This window comes from Jatropha curcas, chromosome 1 (genome assembly GCF_041381405.1).
Source record: "Jatropha curcas cultivar XTBG-Jc1 chromosome 1, XTBG_Jcur_1.0, whole genome shotgun sequence".
In the NCBI taxonomy this organism is placed as follows: domain Eukaryota; kingdom Viridiplantae; phylum Streptophyta; class Magnoliopsida; order Malpighiales; family Euphorbiaceae; genus Jatropha; species Jatropha curcas.
The window spans coordinates 2,508,232-2,531,926 of record NC_143151.1 but is presented as its reverse complement, the minus strand read 5'-3'; the positions used below and the strand labels follow the sequence as shown (position 1 = coordinate 2,531,926).

General features: G+C 32.2%; 3 protein-coding genes across 6 annotated transcripts; 1 reads left to right on the top strand and 2 right to left on the bottom strand.

Moving 5' to 3' along the window:
- The first annotated feature begins 709 nt into the window (after window positions 1-709).
- On the top strand, window positions 710-12,984 carry LOC149498812 (C2 domain-containing protein / GRAM domain-containing protein). 4 transcript variants are annotated; one of them, XM_089719849.1, is made up of 18 exons: window positions 710-1,075; window positions 2,241-2,291; window positions 2,420-2,517; window positions 3,195-3,270; window positions 4,041-4,169; window positions 4,304-4,350; window positions 5,357-5,468; window positions 5,654-5,770; window positions 7,099-7,128; window positions 7,900-7,999; window positions 8,727-8,833; window positions 9,280-9,414; window positions 9,501-9,605; window positions 10,717-10,863; window positions 11,048-11,101; window positions 11,535-11,598; window positions 12,371-12,432; window positions 12,586-12,984. In XM_089719849.1, exons 1-18 carry the CDS (start codon window positions 1,046-1,048, stop codon window positions 12,700-12,702), a joined length of 1,581 nt encoding a protein of 526 aa, XP_089575975.1. In that variant the 5' UTR covers window positions 710-1,045; the 3' UTR covers window positions 12,703-12,984. The 4 variants fall into 4 exon arrangements, with proteins under 4 accessions (XP_089575975.1, XP_089575974.1, XP_089575979.1 ...); XM_089719848.1 differs by having other exon boundaries at window positions 710-1,110; XM_089719853.1 differs by having other exon boundaries at window positions 935-1,075; window positions 2,222-2,291.
- Window positions 12,985-13,321: 337 nt separating this feature from the next.
- Window positions 13,322-16,106, bottom strand: LOC149498811 (phytochrome-interacting ankyrin-repeat protein 2-like). The gene is made up of 3 exons (XM_089719858.1): window positions 15,391-16,106; window positions 13,803-13,974; window positions 13,322-13,727 (listed from the first exon to the last, which is right to left on the bottom strand). The coding sequence occupies exons 1-3, from the start codon at window positions 15,535-15,537 to the stop codon at window positions 13,513-13,515; spliced, it is 534 nt and encodes a 177-aa protein (XP_089575984.1). The 5' UTR covers window positions 15,538-16,106; the 3' UTR covers window positions 13,322-13,512.
- Window positions 16,107-19,542: 3,436 nt separating this feature from the next.
- On the bottom strand, window positions 19,543-21,380 carry KUF1 (KAR-UP F-box 1). The gene has a single exon (XM_089720483.1). It carries the CDS (start codon window positions 21,282-21,284, stop codon window positions 20,049-20,051), a length of 1,236 nt encoding a protein of 411 aa, XP_089576609.1. The 5' UTR covers window positions 21,285-21,380; the 3' UTR covers window positions 19,543-20,048.
- Between the last annotated feature and the right edge of the window lie 2,315 nt (window positions 21,381-23,695).

Genomic DNA, 23,695 nt, shown 5'->3' with positions numbered 1-23,695 from the left:
TTTTTTTTTTGATTTCAGCTGCTTTACTTTGTTATTGGTCTCCATTAACGACGAATCATGTTGTTTTTGAAAAATTAGTGCTTCCATTGTTCCTTCTTCAATTAAATTGTAGTGGTTTGAATTTTCTTTTTTAAGATAAAAAATGGTTATAAATTATGAAAGTTGTTTGTGTGAATATAAAAAAGGTTAGAGAAATAGATTTGCGGCTTTAATCAAATAGAAGAGGGAACAAAGAATTAAATGTTTACGTGTACAACAATACAACAAATTAAACCTAGGACATCTATTTTTTTTTTTTTTTTAAAAAAAGACATTTGATTTTATGCATTGGCATTTTGTAGTTTATCTTAGTAAGATAATAACAATAACATGTCTCTTCAAAAAAAAAAACAATAACATGGTAATAAAATAATAATAATAAAATAATGAGCGATGACCTTTCGGTGTCAGCCTCCGGGTGACTCAGAGTCTTGAGAGCTTTTATAACAGCGAATAACGATAACAATGCATGGAATAATCTTCTTCTCGTTGTAGCTTTTATAACTCCGCCCTCCAAACTTCCCCATATTTAAATACGCATTTAAGAGGGAACATACCCGTTATTACCGGGCAACAGCAAGGGCATTACCGTCATCAAATATAACGGTTTTCTTTTTTTTTTTTTTTTTTTTTTTTTTTTTTCTCTCTCTTCTTTTTCTTCCCCTGCCCACAACCTTCATAATTTTACCACTTCTTCCACGTTCAACCCCTTCCTCAACGGTCCAAACCTTGACCCTCTCTCCTTAGAAATGGTCGCTATTGTTTACTTGTCAACGCTCTTTCTCACTATCAAAACCCTAAAAACTCCGAACCATTGATCAATTTGTGTTGGAAGCGAAGACAAGTAAAAGAGAGAGACAATTGAAACGAAGCGATATGGTTATGATCGATGCAGCACTGGATTTCTTGCTCCCTTCTTGGTGGGAGATCAAGGTCACGGTTGCTGCTGCGATATTTATGATCGCTTCGTTTCGGTTCTTTGCTTGGAGTGGAGGCGCCGGAGATAATGATCGATCGCAGATTTTGGACAATTCCGGTAATTCTGGGGATGGAATTGATGATAGATACAAGGTCAATTTGGTCTATTCGTTTCTTAATTTCAATTTTTAATTTTACTTTTTGAATGTGATGGATTTTGCTTGCGATATGCATGTTTCTGGTTGCGAAGAGGAACGTCAGGTTCTTGTCAAGTTTGACTTTTTTATGATTTTCGTTAATTCTTTTTTCTTGAGTTTTTTAGTACATAATGAGGAAGGTGAGCGTGAAAGGGAGTTCTTTGTTTCCATTTCTGGACTTATTTTTCTTAGCTTTAAAGTTTACGGTACTTCATGATTAATAGCTTTTATATATAGAAACGTGATTCATAAATAAATTGTTTTTCTCAATTTAAGATTTTTTTGGACTTCTTTTAATTACTTTTGGCGGTTTGCTTCATGCGGGTGATAGTAATGATAAAATTTGAAAATATAATAAATAAAACCTCTGTTATTGGTTCTGAGAATGAATTCGGTTTGAGGTAATTATCATCAATTTGAGTGTTTATTGCAGCTGAAACAAGGATCAACAATTCATTTAAGAGAGCTTAATTTATTGAAGTCCAGGTTTACAGTGGGAAAAATAGTGATTGACTTTGGAGAACTCACCTTCTTTTTCCTTTGGGGGAAAAAAAACTTTGTCCATATAGAAAAGCTATATATATATATATATATATGTCTATAACTATAATATTTTATTTTTGCTTGCTTTTTGTATTATTTTCATTAATTTGTATCGAAATTGGCTGCTTTTCATTGTTGAGAAATTCTTATGAAGAGATGCAACAAAATTGAGATTTTTATTTTTCATTACTTTGGGACTAAAGTTTTTCCTCAATGTTGCGCTAATATGCCATGACAAGGTGACTGGTCTTCAAGCAAACATTGAGTATTTGACATCTTGCTTGCATGGGCACAACTTAGTTGGTATCTAGCAGAATTCAATGCTCAAAATTAAAATTTTAACATGACATTATTATTATTATTATTATTATTATTATTATTATTATTATGTCATCATGTTATTGCCAAGAACCATTAGTACTTGCTATCTTTATGCCCGGATATCGGATTTTAGTAGTGTTGCTATACACAGTCTTGCTTGCTGCTGGTTTCATGGAGTAATTTTCCACTTCTTTGACATGCAGTTCTGCACTTATTTTGTAGATGGGCCAGTTGAAAGGAGATCCTCAGGCCAATTCTGCATACATAATTAAGGTATCTTTAAATCTTACATACACGTTTGATTTTGGCATATCTATTAATTATGTGTGGAGGTTGTTATTTATTATATAGTTTATGTTAATTTTATACAATGTCTCACTGGCCATTATTTTGTGCTTCAGTTGGAATTGTTGGCAGCTAAGAATTTGATTGGTGCAAATTTAAATGGAACTTCAGATCCTTATGCTATCATTACTTGTGGTTCAGAAAAGCGATTCAGGTTATTCAATTCGTTATCCATTTTTTGCTTTAATGAATTGTTGATGTAGTCAACAAAAAATTTAAAAAGATTGGAAGACTGAGTTTGATTATATAATTATTATAAATATTCCTATTAAACAGTCCATTCAATTAGTTCCAAAAATCTTTGTAATGCCCATGTTGTTTAATTATTTTCTTCGTTATTGTTGATTACTCAGAAATGAAATTATCATGATTTTGGTTTTTTCAATTCTTATTTTTTGAAGTGTGTTTTCTCTTTCCTTCTTTCTCTAATTCTCTCTACATGTGTTTTGTGTTATTTGTACTTTAATTCTTGTTTCTCTTAAATTCTAATGATGTATGAGAGTACTCATGATCAAGTTCTTCTAATCCAATCTTCCATTTACATTATATACCTCATTTGCTTCTACCAAGAGATTCAAGCTATGTATCCGACTTGTTAGCAAGGAAACTAGAGTTAGGAAAGACCATAAGAGCTTGATATTCGACATATTAAATTACGTTAAGTTACACTGATGTTTGCCAATACTCTATCTGTTCACTAAGACACCTTTTTTCTTTTTTTTGTAACAATTATAGTGACACATTTCATCGAAATTCTAAATGGTCATAGTAGTACTTTGCATGAATAAGTTTATTCTTCCTGAATTTATTTTACTTTTTTTATTGATGCAGCTCAATGGTCCCCGGTTCAAGAAATCCCATGTGGGGAGAGGAGTTCAATTTTTCTGTAGATGAGCTTCCTGTCAAGGTAATTATTGTAATAATTCTCTCCATTGAATCAAATTAGCCAAAGGTGTATCATAGCAATATTTTCTCCATTATGAGAATTAGGGTCATGATAGTCAGAACTAGATATTTGGGTCTTTTTTACAATCAATAATCTTAGCAGTATATAATTTGCATACTACACGTGTGAAAGATATTTGTTTTTCCTTTATTCTTTTCTGCAATACCTATTCTGTATTAGTGATTCCCATATGCAAAATGAGAATTCTCAAAACCTCAATTCAAACCTAATATATTTGATGTACATGTCCAAGTTTCTTTGATGAGTGAAAAAAATAATGAAGAAATTGAGTGGGTGTAATCCAGTTAAGAAAAAAGGGATCATTCATTATCTGCATGTGAGGGAATAAACATCTGCTACATTTGAACTAGAGTTTAATAAGCCAGCAACCAATCAAGTAGTGAGATTTTTCCTCCTCTCCCTTAAAGGCCTTCCTTTTTGGTATATTAGTGAGAAAAATAAGTGACAATATGCTGCTCCAAGCCCATAAAGTTTGAATTTAACCTCCCTGAGTAGTTTGTTTTTCTTGTTCAAAGCTGTCCATCATACTGCTGAATTTCTACTATGACTTGTATTATTAATATAAAATGGTATTAAGTGAAAAAAAATAAAAGCTGTATGTTGCCACTATAAAATGCAACAGAAAAATACTTTTGTTGTTAGTGCTTAATTTTTCCTCCCCTTTAAACTAACATTTTTGTTTTATATATATTCTTTTCCTGCTCTAGCAGATTAATGTAACCATATATGATTGGGATATAATTTGGAAGAGTACTGTTCTGGGCTCCGTAACTGTTCCAGTTGAAAGTGAAGGTCAAACTGGTGCAGTCTGGTATACACTAGATAGCCCATCTGGGCAGGTGATTCTTCTTCTTAAACTAGATAGCCTGCTTTAATTTTGTTTCTTACTGTATTGAAATTTTGAATTCCTTTTTTTTTTTTTTTTTTTTTTTTTACATGGAGGCTAATATGCATCTTATAAATTCTTTTTCAGGTTTGTCTCCATATTAAAACATTAAAGCTCCCTGTAAATTCTTCCAGGTAGTCATTTGGTTTATTACTTCCTTTTCCTTTGTCTTCTTTACCACTCTCTCACCAATATATGGTGTAAGAGCTCCATAATTAGAAAAATGCCCCATTTATCATGCTCATCTATTAAAATTGCTTTGCTTATATTATCTTTACTGGCGTCCTTTGTATATTGCTATGTGAAGGGTATTTTCATTTAGGGCCTCTCTGGGAATTATTCTTATTAGTTTTTTATCATGTAGATGCCTGCACTTTTATATTAAGAAAACCCCTTCCAATGCATTGATCTTTTCATTTTTAAACCAGCTTTTGGTTTCCAAGTTTTGTTCAGAAGGACACCGTTTTCATGTGATTTTAAAAATCTCAGAAAAGGAACTTTATTTATATTTAAGACGTTTAAGCTTTGATGGAAGATCAAAGTATGCCCTCATGATGTCTTGCTCCCAGTGTACCTTGCTCAATTTAGGCCGTACAAAGATATGTTATCTTGCAAAGAACAAATAATTAGGATCTGTTAGAATTAGGATTTCTATTTAAGGAATTCTGGATTTTCAGATTTCCAAGCAAATGAAAACGAACACATTGGCACAAAAATTTGTCAAATAAAACTTTCCAAGCTTGAGTCTTACTCCATATCATTTAACGTTGGAATTAAAGGTGCTACTGGGTTCTAGCTGCCTCGCAAGGTTTTATAGTCCAGTGATAGTGCCAAGTTATATTGCTACCTATGCGGGAATAGTAATTGTTATGGCAATTTAAATGTAGATAAATATTTTGAAAGAACCTCCAAAATTCCTATATTGTTGCTTGCTCATTTCGCATCATCTTAACGCTTCTCTGATTGTGCTTAGACATGTTTTTATTCCGTTATTTGCATATGGTTGGTTTAAATGTAATCTTGACGGTGCTGTGATTTTCATGTTATCGCATTTTTTTCTTCACATCAAATAACTGGAAGAATTTTTTGTTGTTTTTTTTTAATTTGTTTTGAATTAGTTTAAAATCTTGTTTTTGTTAGGGTTGTGAATGGATATGCTCGAAGAAGGATGTCTTCAGATAAACCGGGGCCTACAGTGGTTCATCAGAAACCTGGCCCTTTGCAAACAATATTTAACCTCCCTGCAGATGAGGCAAGATACACAAAATTCATTTCTTATGAGAATTCTTTATCCACTAAACCTATAAAATTATTGGAATTTATAAACAAGCCCCTTTTAGTTATTCTCCTGCAAAGTAGCAAAATTTTGGAAAGAGTCTCTTTTAGTTCCAGCCCAGTAGGTTCTGTTGCTGGCTTAACAAACAATGCCTATTTCAGATTGTTGAACACAGTTATTCGTGTGCTCTTGAGAGGTCATTCTTGTATCATGGCCGCATGTATGTCTCTGCATGGCACATATGCTTCCATTCGAATGTGTTCTCTAAGCAAATGAAGGTAATGTTGTCTTCTCATTTACAATTTATTGCTCAAGTAATACTTGAAAATCTTAGTGGATATTACTGTGCTATTCTTCACTTGGCTAATGATAGGATGCTGCATTCATCACGAATAATAGGAAACATAATTTTCTTTTTCTCCCCTAATTTATTACAATGAAATTACTTACGACTGTGCATTGGTCAGTTCAATTTGGTTTGTTTTGAAATTGACTAATACTGAAATAACTGAAATTCTTAGAATGGCAAATTATACTAGACTGATTCCCAAAGAAAATTGTGAATCGGTTCAGGTTTCTTTCTCTTCAGTTCTGGGTTACTTTGAGGACCAACAAGAGAGGGAAGTGTATAACGCATTATGATGAAATTTAAACTTAGGAGCGTGCATTGGTCGATTCAATTTGGTTTCTTTTAAAATTAACTAATATTGAAATTTTTGGAGTGGCAGATTATGAAATTGTTCAGGTATTCTAGGTTGCTTTGGAGACCAACAGGAGAGGGAAGTGTAGATTTTGAACGAAGTGTACGAATTGTGAAAAAGCTTGAATTGTTTCTAACTATAAAATTAGATAACATGAAGAGAAGTAACGCTGGATGCTCAAATGGGATAAATTTAAGACCACAAGAAATTTACAGCACCCATAAATAAAAGAAAATTTTTGAATAAAAGACCATATAGTGAAACAAGGAAGAGGGAGGTTAAGCACAGTTATAGAAGGCACTAAAAGGTTATGAACCTCTCTGGATTCAATCTAGCCATAGCTTTCTAGGGTTGATTTTGTATATGGACCTACACTGCTCTCTGCTTCTCCGATTTTCCTTTTCCTTTGCGGTTAACGAGTCTTTACGGTTGGAAAGCAGGCTGTCTAATTTGGGTACAGATTTTTTATTACGCGAAAAACATTGCTAATTTTAAAACAAGTGAATTCAAGATTAGGTTAGCTGCTTGGCTGTAGAATATCGTACATATCAAGATTTTAAATTGCTGTTTTTGTAGTAAGTGTAGGTGTGCAAGTGTTTTGCAGCCAAAATGTAACAGTCACAGTCAGCAGCGTCTGGAATTTGTTTAGATAAAAATGATGGTATCAACTCTTTCAATGTGCCGTTTTCGTGTTGATTCACTGTTACAATTTGGATGATACTAGGTTATAGCTGATATTTAAAACCATTATTCACGTCATTAACTCTCAAAATGAGAAATTAGATCTGATAATATTAATGATTATTTTGTTCATTAAGTGAAAAATTACTCATCTTCTGCAAATGTTTTGTTTTCTAGCTCAAACTGAACATCTCTTTCTAACAATTTTTATTTACATTTCACAGGTGATTATACCTTTTGGAGATATAGATGAGGTGTGTCCACATGTTATGTTTATTTTTATAAAACTCCCTTGTGTAACTTTGAAGCATAGAGATTTATCTTAATGGATCACATTCATTACTGTGTGAGATATGGCACATTGCTAACACGTATAGACATGCCAAACCAGGATGTACCTGCAAAAAATTTTACTTTCTTTTACAAGATCTCTGGAACCAAATCGACACAAATAATGCATGAGAATTTTCCATAAGAGCCAATAATGATAAATATAACCTCAGATTCTTAATTTTTCTTAATTATTAAATGCATAAGACAAGGTGATTTTGCACTTGTGTTGTTTTTATTACTTGATTATTATATTTTGTGATATTGTATCATGCAGTTTTTTTTATTATAATTTGTAAACTATTTTGCTTGAATTTGATTTATTATTTTAAATTTAATTAGAAGTGTACGAGTAATCATAATCATTTGATTATGCTGTAATGTTGGTCCTAGTTATCAGAAATCTCTTTATGATTAACGAACAAGGTCATTTGAAAAGACGAGCTTTATATTGAATAGTTATATATGATGATAAGATGCAATATTTGCATATTAAAATTAATTATAATTTCAAATAGTAGTAATTAAATAAATATGTCTGTAGATGCTTTTTATATCTTGTGGTATTCTTCTTTTGCCAAAATTTCCATATCTCTATTCAGCATGTCCAAATTGTATGCAGGTTGGCCAGTATAATTGAACAGATTGTTGAACTACAAAAAATATGGTTTGTATTGATTTTTTGGTTCATGCAGGTCCGTAGAAGTCAGCATGCATTCATTAATCCTGCCATAACAATTGTACTTCGGATGGGTGCTGGAGGGCTTGGTGTGCCTCCACTAGGAAGTCCTGATGGTTAGTGGATATCTCTAAATTTTAAAAAGGCTTCCACTTTTTTATCCTCTTTGATCTTGAACCACATGTTTGGAATAGAACATTTCAACCTTTCTTATCACTTTCCATGCCTCAAGGGGCCTTAATATTTTCAAATTATTCAACTATATGCATTCAGTGATTTGAAAGAGGGTCTGAATTGAATGATATATCTCTCATCAATATTCAGCTTGTTATTGGAATTATTTAAAAGGAGAACCATTGGTGGGATGTTAGGAGGTAATTGATGGTGAAGGTGCCTCCTATTTAGTGTAGTGCTATTGTTGGTGATACTATAAAAATTGGTGTACTAAACTAATAATAAGATTTGTTTTTTATTCTCTAGTAGTTTTGGTTAAGACTTCGTTTCTTTTATGGAAGGTAGTTTGTCTGTGAAAAAAGTTTTTCTAGAAAGCATGTTTTGAGGAAATAGATTAATTTTTGTTATTTGGATGATATGCTGTAAATTAACTGAAAATAAAAGTTTCTCTAGATACTTATAGACACTGCTTAAAGTTCTATTGATACTGTTATTATTAACTTTTTCTCTTTTCTTTTTCTTTATCTGTACCTTTTGAAGAATTGAGAATGAGTGTGTAGTGGAATGCTATTTGTAGGCACCCACAATCTCTGTCATTCCTATTTTTAATGTGAATTTGGTTTTTAAGTTGTTTTTATATTGCTTTTTTCCCTCCAATGTTATTTTCAGGTAGAGTCAGGTATAAATTTGCATCCTTTTGGAACAGGAATCATGCTTTAAGAACACTACAGCGTGCAGCAAAGAACCACCATGATATGTTAGAAGCTGAAAAGAAGGTACATTTGTGCTTTATGAATGATCCCTTCCGTTTCTATGATCTTATATTTTTACTTATAAGATTTGTCTTAATTATATACCACGTAATAATATAAGGTAATAGTAATAGTTGGGATGATGATTAAGACAAATCGCTTAGTCATTACTTGGAACTACCATAAATCTTCTGCAGATATTTGGGAAATAATTTTGTTACATCAAGTTTTTATTATAATAAGCATGTCAAGTGAGTATGCTCGTCGGTGCATTATTCAATGGTTAGCTGGCTATGTTAGGTGGTAAGATTTTTTAGTGGATCTTGGGATGGTGATTGTATGCTTGTGATTGATCATGATTGACGCCTTAGTTGCCTGGGCTGTGCTCAATAACTTCCTTTTTCCCTGAAAATTCTTTGAACTTTCTCCTGTTAATTAAAATTTTCGTTTGATGATTCATTATCATGTAGGAGAGAGCAGAATCAGCATTGCGTGCTCATAGTAGCTCTGTTAGAAGTAATAGCAGTATTCTCGACGATATTGTGCCCAAAGTTGAAAAACATCAAGCTTTTATCAAAGAAGAGGTTCTTGTTGATATATATAATGTATGGAAATCTTTTTGCATCCACCTGCTTGTGAGTTTGTCCTATTACCTATGATTTTTGTATAATTCTTTATGTTTTCATTGCAGGACACGTTTCCTTGCGCAGCTGATCAGTTTTTTAATAAATTGTTAAATGACAACTCTAAGTTTACCAATGAGTATCGTGCAGCTAGAAAAGATACAAATCTTGTTGTAAGTTGAAGATCACTCACAAGAGATTGTTAATCTTAATTTCCTGCATGTTTGGTCAGTTAATGACCTACAACTTATTCTGCAGTTATGATGTAGAAAAAGAAATGGATGTTGCTCATAATTGAGGAAATTAAAGGGAATATGTGTATCATGATGGAGATTCATTTGGTTCAAAATTTTCAGACTGGAAAATGATGAATGAGTCAGTAACTTCTTTTTTGGGGGGAAACTAATATTTCCACAAGAATTGCTCCTATGAATTGGTTGGTTGTGAAGACTGTTTAGTCTAGTTTCATACTCTTGAAGAACGGGGGTTCAAAATTTATCATTTTATGTGTACAATGAATTTTCTCTCTTTCTGTACACGTGGGTGTGCAACACGTGAAGATATTTCTTGTTAGGGTAATGCAGATCTAGGTGCAACATGTTTTGTTAGATAGTAAGATTTCATGGAAAATTGGATAGTAAAGAATCTTGGAGATAATATTTGAATTTGATTTGTTATAGTTTGACTTTGGATAGCCTTGTTTGGAAATTATTATACTTGAGTTTGATGTCAGCAAACTACTATATTTATTTTCTTTTCATGTTTCGTTCTCTTGCCTTCTTTTGTTTTTCTTTACTTTTTTTATTTTTTTTATTTTTTGAGAATTTTGTTAACTTCTTATCTTTGTTTTGGAATGGGTGTTTGAAGGGAAACCATAGTTGAAATTGAGCTCTATAGTTTATTGTTGACTCCTAAGATTGCATAAATATGATCAAAGAAGTCCGAAAAAGGATATGAAAAAAAATAAAGCAGTTATCAATTGCTTAAATTTATAGTAAAGTCCATGATGTAATTGCTGAAATTTTGGCTGTTATTGCTTTGACTTTAGAAAGTCTCAGTAGCATAGTGTCTCATCAGATCTCCATTATGCCATGTTTCCATGCATGATGATTCATGGATTTTGAAGTATAATGGTGTTAGCAGCCGTTAGACATGTAGATTGAGTTTGTTTTAGTAAGAAAGCTTCTTGTATTAGTTTGTTTTATGAAGAGTTTGATTAAATAATGTCCAAAATTTAGTATTTTCAAAATCGATTTAGTAATTTTTATGTTATGCTATTTCCAGATGGGACAGTGGCATGTTGCAGATGAGTACGATGGTCAAGTGAGAGAGATAACATTCAGATCCTTGTGTAATAGTCCCATGTGCCCGCCAGACACAGCCATGACAGAATATCAGCATGCTGTTCTATCACCAGATAAGAAAATGCTTGTGCGGCCTCTTATCTCATCCTTTGGCCTATTTCTCACCCCACCAATAACATTGTTGTCAACATTTCTAATCCTTTGTGCCTTTTCTTTTGATTTTCCTCTCTTCTAAGCATCCCTGCTTCCGATAAAATACGATGGTTTAATTGCATATATTCATTAGTTTGAAAATTTTGCTCTCTTATTAGGTGTTTGAAACTGTACAACAGGCTCATGATGTTCCCTTTGGATCTTATTTTGAGGTAAGTACCATTTAGACATCTTTGGAATATATCTCCCGTAGCTCTAAATACTCAGTGAGAGAAAATAAACCCATCAATGACTGAGGGTAGTATTTATAGCATAAGCTCGAATTTCTTTGTTCCTTGTGAATCACTAGGGCATTCTTTGTCATGTGTATTCCTGTGGCATGCCTCGTCTGTCGATTAAAAACCTCTTTGATAGTAAATTTATAGCCAGTCACATATCTCACTAATTAGACTTAGCTATTAGATTGATGGTCCAAATTAGATTAGCTGTTTGACATATTAATAAATTTCTTTTTTTTTTGTATCTGTTATTGGAAGACTTATTATTTAGAAGAGAATTTGCTAGTTGATATATTTAGAAAATATTTAGTAATTGATACATTCTCTTGTGATGTTGTGCTTTACACTATTGCTGCTGCTGGATCAGATTCATTGTCGATGGAAAGTAGAGACCAATGGTGAAAACTCTTCAACAATAGATATAAAAGTGGGTAGGTGTTAATTCACAATATTATGCATGTTTTACTATCTTTCAGACTGCAGGTTTAAGGACATTAAATCGTGAAGATGCTAGCCTGGGAGAATTTTATGCATGTTTTTACTATATGTTTTCCATCTTTACACGGATCAGGAATCTACCCAATGCCTGTCTACTTATTGACTTTCAGGGAGAAGATTTTATTTTATTTTTTTTAATTCACAGATTCACTGGCTGTTGTCTGCCCTCAGCTACTTTTACTTCCAAAATTTTTACAGGAATATGTCAACTTGAATTAGCTATTTTTGTTGCTCAAATTATTTTTTCTTTTTTTTTTTTTTTTTTTTTTTTGGGTTGTTCAGTTCATTACTTACAGACCGCATTTACCTTTTTAATCCTTTCGTTATCGGCTGGTTGTATTTATTTCAACCTTCAATATATGTAAGGTTGAAACCTATGCAGAAATATATATTACTTTTATGCTGGCACACCCATATGGTGGAAATTTTGGCTATAGACTTTTTTGATAGGCTTGAACTTTCACGTGCTAAGATATCTCGCAAGAAGCTGCATTCTATATGCATCATGCTTGTGCAGGAACATATATCTGTGTGCTTGGTTCAATCATGAACTAATGCACAATGCATATTTCGACTAAAATTGCAGCTTATTATGAATGAAACCTTTTAAAATGCTTTTTGTCTCAGTTTTGGTTGTTTAATATAGTATACACATCTTTATTAGCTCAACAAATCGGTGGAAATTTAATTTTACAATTTATGCAGGTGCACATTTCAAGAAATGGTGTGTGATGCAATCCAAAATTAAGGCAGGGGCAATTAATGAGGTTGGTTCATTTGTTATTGATGTCTTTCTTGTCTTTCTTCTTTTGGGCAGTCTTTTGATGATATTTAGGAATCCATGTGGTACTGAATGGAGTCCATGGATAGTATTAACTTTGTGAGTTTGAATCCAAATTCATCTAAATTATCCTGTGTAGTACAAGAAAGAGGTGGACATGATGTTAGAAATGGCGCGCTCATATCTCAACTCACAAGTTTCCAGCACTGAGGTTGAGGCGGCAGTCTCTTCATCCCCTGTTCGTGCCCCATTGTAACACAAGATAGCAGCTGATAACCTTTGAAATTAAGTTATTCTTTTCTTAATTAAATTTTATTACATCGTTCCTTTTTTTAAATTATTTTTTAATGTAGAGCTAGAATTTTTATTGTGATGGCAATAGTTGTAAATCTTGTGTGCTATTTTGTATAACTTCACCCTGTCTCCTGTTATGAGAACCAGTGGTGTGTGTTCTTGTGATATTTGATGTTGTAATGGAAGTTATGTTGATTTGATGTCAATAACGGCCAAGACAGTAAATTCCATTTTCAATGCACAATTATGGTTCAGAGTTTACAACAATTTTTTAACCTTTCCTCGAATGGTAGCCTAACCTTTTTAAATAGTCCATTATATATTAACAATATAAATGTTGTGGAGCTGTGATTCATAAAATGAATGTGTGATCACATAGGATTAAACAAGATCAAGAAAGATAACATTAAAATTAAGATTAAGTTGGAGATAAAATGAATATATCGTTGTGAAAGATTAAAGCCTTCAGAGATTGACTAGTATATAATTATAATTATACCAAAATAGATACAAAACATTCATAATTTATTTATCTCCATATACTCTGCTTTGCATTGCAACTAATCTAATCATTGCAGATATTTAAAAGAAACCTTAGTTTTTTAATCTTAATTTCACCACATTTCTCCAATCATTTATTATTAACACATGACACTTAATTGTACGTTCAGAACACTTGTAGGTAATTAGACGAAATACAGCACACTTTGGAAATCATAGAACATTTGTTTATGTAGCAGAAAGTAGTACTGGCCCTAACAAAGAGAGCACATTAGCTTTCAGAACTGTAGGATCCCTCACCAGCTGAAAAGTTCTCTGTTTGATGACGCTTCATCTCCTCATATGCCCATTCAAGACCAGGACAGTAATGGAGCGGTGGATTAAATCTGATATCATTCATGTCATCTGGCAAGAATGCCCCATTCTCAATAAGGAACTTGACTGCTTCTTTCTTCCTTTCTTTTGCTGCACTATGAAGTGGTGTCCCTGTCATTGTCAAAAGGGGCAAATCAACAAGACAGGGCAAGATGGAGTAAGAGGAAAGGGAATTTGGATACTTACAGCCACAAGCCCCCCATGTTCTAGCATCGATGTTAGCACCACGTTCAAGCAATTCATCCATAACCTCAATGTGGCCTCCCTCAGCAGCGAGGTGGAGAGGGGTCACCCATTTTGATTTGGGCCCCCAAGAAGGTGCATTAACGTCCATTCCTTGATCAAGCAACCGCTTCACCTGTTACAGCAGCAGTTTTAATCTTTTTGGTACAATGTTTGGTATATACATTTTATGGATAGAACAAAATATATCAATCATGAGAAGCATCACAAGAAAGGGAGGAAAGAGAAACAAGAAAAAAAAAGCAGCCAAATCTTCAATTAATAACTATTAAATAACAAGAAACATATTCAACTTAATGGCAACTTAGTTGGGATCACACTATATGAATCACTTTCCTCCATTCCACTCAACTTAGAACAGCACAAAAATAAATGCAAGACTCACCGACAATATTTCAATATCTATTCCTTCCAATTACATCTACAAGCCTCTTAAATCAAAAATCAGCATTCAACTCAATTTAGCCTGCATAAATGTGACTTGACATATTCTGATTAATCCTTGAAGGTATTACAAGTTTGTGTGACATAAAATACTGATTTCCCTATAAGGCCATAAGATATATATGCTTACAAGAACAACAAATTCCTAGAAAATGAAGCGAAGAGCAACAGTTCCCTGAGGACCCAGAGATTTTTGTGCCAAGAAGCAGGGCACAAAAGAGAAACAAGAGAATAAAGACAGAAGACTATGTAGCTTAAAATGATTCCTCCTCAAGAATGAACCAATTTTTCTATTAAGGACCAAAAACAATCTTTCCATGGGAATTGATCAAATAAAAAAATTGCATCTTACTAACTATATTTTAATTACATTGGCCTGTCATAGATAGAGATTCTCACAGAACACAGGGCGAAGGTTATTTATTTTGCAAACTTGCCAGAGCCAACTTCATCAAATATGTACAAAGTACAATGTAGATTTAGTAAAAAAGTTTGTTAATCAAATTCGTAATCAGAAGATAAGATAACCAATCAAGTGAAGGAACTCCAAGGAGTACTTTCTTTTAAATTCCAAGAAGTTTGTTTTCTCCTTCGCATTAAGTAAATTTTCCAAAAAAATATAGCAAATCAATAGCATGAAACAAAAAGAGTTAGAAAATTGGCACGTATCAAATCCTTGTTTTCCTTGTTTTCAAATGCCCCAAATTGGCACGTATCAAATCCTTGTTTTCCTTGTTTTCAAATGCCCCTGAACTGCCAAGAATTGTTTGGAGATTTGTCATCCAAAACTCTATTTGTTGCATGCTTAGCGAGATTACCCTACCCCAACAAGCAAAATATTTAATATGTTAAATTGGACTCAAAACTTTCTAGTCTACAAGAATTTATTTATATTCAGGCCAAACTTGTTTCATTATATGCATTCCAAATTCTTCGAACAGGAAATAATCAATCATGAACCTGATCATGCATAAATAGAGTAGATAAAATTACTAGATAACTAAGTCCAAAATCATAAATTTGAACAAATTTTCGCTATCATCCATGGGAATAGAACAAAAGAAAGAACGTAATAGAATAAGCATACCTCTTTGAGATCACCTTTTCTAGCGCCGATATGAAGCAAAGTCCAGCCTCGGTCATCTCTGTCAACTCTTGACCTAAAACTACGTCGTTTCGACAAACTACGTTTCAATAAAACCGAAACGGAATCAGACCGTTCCTGGAGAATCATACTCTTTGATCTTCGATGCAAATGACCAATCAAGCAATCAAATATCAAAAATTTAATCACCAATGGAAAACAGCCTTTGAGGAAATATCCAACCAATTAAAAACCCTAAAAGATTGAGAAGGAGAAGACGAAGAAGAAGAAGTCCACTAATTTACATATTCTGTTTTTTTTCCCCAACGAAAAAAAGAAAGAAATTAGCGAGAAGCAATGGAGTGATTGGCAATGCAATAGGGAGCAAAAGGATTCAAACCGGGCCCGTAAACGCGGAGGTTTTGGCAGATGACGACGGAAACGACGACGGACGATGAAGAAATTATGTTCATAATTTCCTGTTTTTTCAACACAGAAATACAATCCTAAAAGTTACGAAATCGATTCCGAAAGGGATCGTTTAAAGAAATCCCGGTCTGATATGGAGAGAATTTGGCGGGAACATAAAGGACGATGCACCGAAACCCTAATTTTGGACAGAGAGAGAGAGAGAGAGTTTAATGTTCGGAAAGGGAGAAATTGCAGAGAGAATTTTGTTGTGGTAGAGATATTTGGGAAATTGACGGCCAGCACTAGTAGTTGTGGCTGCCATTGGCACGGAAAAGTAAACTCGGCCGTTATTTGGGCTTTCGGCCCACTAACGATTTTTTTATTTTTACCTTTTTTGGTATAATTTTTTTATGAAAATAAGAGAGAAAATATTTTTTTTTGGTATATATTGAGTAAAAATATAAAGAAAATAAAATTTTATTTATTGGTTTGGTTGTATTTTTTATTTATTTTTCTTGTGAAATTATATGTAAACCTAAGTATCATTATTAATTAGTATTTATATATGTATAATACGTATTAGTTTTTTAACCAATAGAAGAAGTACCAAAAAAATTAGTGTTCGGACATGTATATGATATTTTAATTGTTTAGTATGTAATATTTTAATTATTTAGTGTGTATTTTTACCTAATTTTTTTGAAGGAAAATGGTAAAATTTGGTATCTATCGTAAAAATTGCTGATGGGGCATATATCTCAATGCTTCAAAATTACTTATTTCTACCCCAAAGTATAAAATTACAAAGAAAAATAGAAATGGGCTTGAGAGGCGGCCCATGATGGTGCCGGATAGCTTATGAAGTGAGCCCAAGGCTCTTAAGCCTTCTCGGCCCACGTCTTAGCAACCAAATCACTTCAATAAAAATCGTTTTTATGTGTGAGCAAAGTCCCACAGAGTTTATAGGCAATAGCCTCCTCCATGTTATGATGTCAGTGAATTAAAATTTACCTAAATGCAATTAATCTCATTTATGTAAACATTTAACAGAGATAAACCTCAAACTTCCTATATTTGGTTTAAAATTTTTCCATTATTTTTTCTTAAAGTATATATTTTTATAAAATTTGGTTGCCACGTAATTGTCTCCAGGGACTAGTTCATCCAAGCAGCAAGGAGCATTAAATATCAACAACCCACGTATTTCTTTTTATTTTTAATTTAAAAATAAATTCTGTTTAATAAAAGGGACAGATTAGTGGCCCCCAAACTTTTGAATATTTTATTTTTTCCCTATAAACTACTACTATCTCCGTTTCATATTGATTATCACATTTAAAAAAATGGTTTGTTTTAAAATATTTATCACATTTACGGTTTCAAGAAGTAATAATTTTTTTTTATTTTTACTTTTCGTATATGACTAATAATTATTACTTCAATTTAATGATTTTTTTTTTTAGAAAATTAGTATTAAATTAAAGGTAATATAGTGAATCTATTTAATAATTTATTGTAATTTAGACAAATTTAATAATTTTTAAAAAAGATGTAAAATTTTAAACGTGATAAGTATTATAAAACAAAAATAGTAATTTTAAACCAGAGTCGATCCAATAATTAGATGATTTTGAGCCAGAAATTGATTACTTTGAAATCCTCTTTAATATAGTGACTCCATAACTTAATTTTACGATTGAGTGAAAAATTATTTAGCAATACATATTTGCAGAATAGAACCAATAAAAGCAATTTATACCTTTGGCGAAATTGGAAGTCATCGTAGGTTGTTTCTGCCTCACACGACAATAAAAACCTATGAAAAAGGCAAAAGTTGGAGCCAAGTTGCTGAATAGGAGAAATAAAAATAAGAGTAACGCTTTTCGTATTAAATGTTGTGAATTATTACCGAGTTGACAGCTTGCCCATATTCCACGACATCAGATGCTTCACTGTCCATCCATTTGAGCGCCGCTGCAAGCAAATTGGCACCGACTACATACTAAAATTAATTATTCTCTTTTTGCCATTAAAATTTGGGAAAGTAATAAAATAACTACAATGACCTTTTATGTTTTGGTGCAGAAAAAATATTTGTCATATTTATAGTTTATTTATAGTTTTAAAGAGTAATAAATTCATTTTTTTCATATTTATTTTTTATATATAATCAATAATTATTACTTCAATTTAATGATTTCTTAAAAAATTATTATTGAATTAAGGATAATATAGTCAATTTTACTCGATAATTTATTATAATTTAGATAAATATAATGATTTTTTTTTTAAAGAATGTGAAATTCCAAATGTAATCACTATTATGAAATAGAGGCATTATTAACATGCTCTAAAAATCTTAAATGAGTACTAAAGCAGAGCAATGTAAAATATCCATTTATTTCTATTAAAGTGAAACATGAAGAGTATTATTTAGAGGATTTTAATTAAATTTTATCTAAATTCAAGCATAAAAATACATGTAAAAAATTTATTCTAATGGAGTATATACAATTATTTGAACAAATAAAAAGTATTTTCTCCGTTCCACTCTAATAGTAATAAATAGAAATTTTACTTTGTTCCATTTTAAATGCTCATTTAAGATTTTAAAAGTATATTATTATTTTTTTAATTTTATTCATATTTATTAAGTATTTTGTAGCCAAATTAAATGGAGAGTTTTTAATTTTAAGAAGGAAAATTTAAACCTTTTACTATATATTTTTAGAAAACCAATACATTCCAATAATTTTATTAATTTTTATGCAAAGATCCACAAACCATCAACGATTTAAAACAAATAAATAGGTTATCCCATTTTTTTTAGTGTAGTGGTGGATAAAAGGACTAATGTAAGGAGAATTGAAAGTTATTATTCTGATAGTTGAGTCAATTTCATGATTATAAGTTCATTCCATATCGGACCAGATCAGAATAGGCACATTCTCATTATGAAAAAGAAGAGGTTGTTCGAGCGTATCTAAATAAATACTATGTTTACATATGGATGTCCTTGTTGTTACATTCGATTTAAGATTAGGAATAGGCGTAATCAGATCTGTTTTTTACATATATATCTCTCCTTATTTGGGACTCTATTCCGTTCCTCTTTGGATTTCTATTGAATCGAGAAATGGGTTTAATTATCCATTTTTTTATATAATACCGAACTTGATATAAGAATTTGGAATGAAAGGGTTCGCTTTGATCGTTAAGAGTAGGTAAACCGTTCCATGTATCTTTCTTTCTATCGCATCCCATCTCATCATATCACGTTCTGTTTTGTAATATTTGAGAATCGTCGTCAATAACTCGATATAGGTAAGTCTGGTTAATCCTTTGTTCCATAGTCAGGGGCTATTTACAACTAGGCAATTAAGAATCTTTAGATGTACTAGTACTAGCAAGTGCATCAAAGTTGCAGTCATCAATCCCGAGAGGCCACAATTACCGCAAGCAAATATATTAATTACGAAGAACACATTTTTGTTATGCTACTAATAATTGTACTTGCTTTGTTATTCTGCCCAAGCCTGGCTGAAGAAGAGTTAGGGATCGTAAAACATAAAAAGATTCCTGCCGAGCATACCATATGGAAAGAGTAAACCATTTACGAAAAATAAAGAATAAAAAGAAAAAAGAAAAAGTGAGGACATTCTATTTCGATAAAAGACCTACCAGCAAGTTCCATAACTTTTGAGTCTACTATCCCGATCATGATTTTCAAAAAGAAAAAAAAAAAAAAGAAAAACTTGAAGATATTCTATTTCGATAAAAGAGCCACACGCAGGTTTCATAATTTTAAATCTACTATCTGATAATGATTTTCCTACCTCCGGAAGGAAAGATCCTTCCCTTTTTAGCTAGTTGTGACCGAGGAGGGATTCGAACCCCTGACACCGGAGCTCGTAACCACATGCTTTAATCCTCTGAGCGCCCCACCTTATCTCCACTGGATCTGGTTCTCAGGAGTACTCTAAAAAACAAGAAACCTTTCCTCTCCCAGCCATTTGGGTTAGAAAATTAACAATTTTATTTTCAGTATAAGAAAAGACAAAGTAATAAAAAAATTGAGAAAAAGTTACATTTTCACTTTTCAGCGACCATTTCCGGTAGCTGACGCAATGTGTTGGACGAAATTACATTAAAAAAAAAAAAAAAAAACCAACGCCCTTGATGTTCATCTCATTAATCCAACGATCGTTAATAGTTAACACCATATCAAGATTTCTAAGTGGATATAAAACCTAAAGGGGTGCCGGATATTCAAGATCCGGCCGGGTCATCCTCGGCAATATGTGTACTGCTACCGCTTCAAATCCCGGCGGCGTATCCACCATCCATAATTTCACTGGAAAACTCACTACATCCAACACCACAATCCCACCACCGTTGCCAACAACGCAAACTCTACCACCGCCGGCAGTCATATGTTCCGCACCTTTTAGCCTCTCCGACTCCATTATCTCCTCCCAGTCATCTCTTTCTGGATCATATTTACTTAATATACCCTTTGTTTCATTCACCACATACATAACCTCCTCATTCATGGCGGCCACCGGACCTTTCCAGCCGCTAAGCATACCATCCGGCATGTCTTCCCATGCATCCTTCTCTGTATCATAAACTAAACCTTCTTTTGCTACATCACCTTTTACATTCACCATACATAGCTTTCCTCTCCATCCTATTGCATCAATGGCATCTGTACTAAATCTTCCATCTTTAAGTCCTTTCACTTTCTCCCATTTCCACGAACAACTCTTGTCGTTTGTATTAGTTAAATAATGGTTAGTTTTGTTATTGTTGTGCAAGAAATCCCATTTCTCTGCCGACTTGGCCACTTCAGCGGAGAAATGGGATCCAATTCCACTCGCTACGTAAATGACATTATTTAAGCTGCCAGCAGAGCACCACCGGCGAGGTGTTGCAAATGGAGGGCCAAAAGCCCAAGACCGGGTAAGAGGATTGAAAATGAGAGGATGAGTGAGCGCCGGACAAAAATTATGAGTGGTGGCAGCCAACAGGATGAGGTAGCCAGAAACGGAGACAAATTGTAGAGGTATATGGCGGGAAATGAACGATGGATGGCTGAGGAGTAGACGGAGAGGAGGGTCCGGCGGTGGTGGAGGAAGTGGATCCCATTTGGAGGAAATAGGATCAAAGGAAAAGAATTGGGTAGAATTTTTAGAATTGTAATAACCAAGTTTAGAATCTGTTGGTGATAAAACAGTATAGAGAGAAAGGAAAGGAGGGAAAGTAGAAGAATAGATTAGGCGGCGCCATGAATGACATACAGAATAAAGTAACGAAGGATGCACTAAAGAGAGACAAAGCTGAGCTACGTCGTCAGGTAGACCTGGTATCAGACCAGATTGTTCTTGCCGGCGGCGGCGGTTGTCGACGTCGATTAAACTTTGGCGTTTGGCGGTGTTTCTATTGGTGGTTTCAGCCACTGTATTGTTGTTGATAGCATTGGCCATGGTAAAGGAAAGGACAATACACGTGAAGGAGTATTTTAGGGACACTCTCTTGCTTTCTCGCCCCCCGCTCTCTCTCTCTCTCTCTCTCTCACTTTCTTTATTTTATTTTGTTTTCTTATTCTTAAATTTACAGATAAGGACCTTTTACTTTTTTTTTTTTTAACCAAAGAAATAGAATAATAAAAAAATTACAATTTTTTTTATTGATTCTTCTCGGCCGCCCAAAGTCTTAAATTAAACTAATTGATTTGCTAATGTCTTGTAATATAAAATATAAAGGATTTGTTCTAAAATATTCATAGTTAGAATTATTCTTAGGTCAACTTATATGTACTGAAATTAAATATTCATTGAGGGTGATTTTAAGAGTATTTATTTACATCAACTTATCTATAAGCTATATATATATATATAAATAAAAGTGAGAATGGAGAGTGGCATATTGAAATTGTCAAAAACATCCAGATTAAGTTTATGGATTAATAAAAATATCACTGAAAAGTTTTTATTTTGTTGGTTGAAAAAATAAAAATAATTTAATTTTAATTGGTCATTTTAATTCCTATTTAAATCTAAATTCTATCGGATAAAATGATAAATTATATTATATACTACACAAGGTATATATTAAATATGATAAGAGTATAATCTCTTTAAAGGATTTTAGGATTTTAATTGTATTGGTTGAATAAACCGAAGAAAATATAATTTTGATTGGTTATATTAATTGTATGTTTAAATATAAATCCCATTGAATAAATTAAGACATTGTATTATATAGTATTATATAAGCTACATATATTCAATACTCTTTCGATCCCATTTTGTTTACTTATTATTCATTTTTTGGATGTCCTAAAATGTTTGTAAGGTTTTTAAATTTAGATATGTAAATAATTATTTTTTCCATGATAATATTTATAATCTTTTATTAAATGAGAGACTTTTATTAATATCTTCCATGTAAATTTTTATTGACTAAATTCTTAATATACGCGTTTTGCTAAATCATGTAAAAAAAATAAAACCAAGGGAGTATAAAGGAAGATAATATATTTAATTATTATATTTGAGAGAGAGTGGTAATATTGTTGGACAGTCCCAAAAATATCCAACCAAAAACAAAAAATAAAGAGTGTGTGTGTTGTGATGGAGCGAGACGGGCTTTTTCTTTAAAGTTGAAAGGATCACATTTATTAATCAAACCTACTAGACTTTAGATAGGATTGCAATTAATAATTACCATTCAACCCATATACCTCATTAATGCTTGGACCCCAAAATTTTTTTTTATATATATATTTTTTTATCTATTTATGTTGTGGTATTTATTTATTATTTTAATTAAAAATAAATAAGTTAAAACATTCTTTTGTTAATTAAAATATTATTTAAATGATCTATATTATTATTAAAATATTCTTTTATAATTTAAGTGCAATTTACTTCTGAACAAGTTCAAATTATTCTTTTTGGTGTATAATTTTGAACCAAACAAAGCCTTAGCAGGAAGAAATGAGAAGCACTAACCACTTGTTGAAAGGTCCAAAGCAAGTATAGTAAAGTAAAAAAATTATTCCCTTTTATGTGAAATTGAAACTTTAAAACAGAAAAGCTGAAAAGGCAGCAGAGATGGTCCGGTGGATTTATTATAGGCAGGGGAAGAAGCATGTGGAGTGTGTGATGTGAGGTCCACCAACAATATACTACGTATAGGCACAGAGACTTCAAATCCCAGTCAACGAGACAACAATGTAAAGGTTTAGTTTGGTTTAGTTTGGTTTGGTTTGGTTTGGTTGGACTCTAACAGTCAAGTTTTCAAAATTTAAATCCTCTCTCTCCCAATTCTTATAATTTCTACTTAATTTAATGGATTATGAGCTTTGTAATTTCAACTCATTACTCTCCTCGTTTTTTTTTTTTTTTGTTAGATTTGAAAGTTTTTACTTTTTTTTCTCATTTTTATGACATTTTTAGAAAATTAAAGTAGTATTGATTATTTATTTGTCTAAATATTTACACTAAACTTTGTATTAATTAAATAAACACTAATTAAAAGATAATTTAGTCAATTACTCTTTTTTTTTTAATTAAAACGATTCAATCATTTCTTATTTTTATGAAAATTTAAAAACTGTCAATTTAATATAATAGATGAATTATAGTAATTATAGTCAATCACTAACGTTTAGTTATTAGTTGTTTGAGTAGCTTTTCATAAAACACTAAAAGTTAAATGTTATATGAGTTATCTTTTCACAAAACGCTATTCTAACCTCTAAAAACTAATTCAAAAGCTATGTTACCAAACAACTTTTTAAGTAGCGTTCAACATTGTGACAAGTAAAAACTCTAAAAACTATTTAAAAAACTATTGCCGAACACAATTTTTAGCGTCTTCATTTCATGAA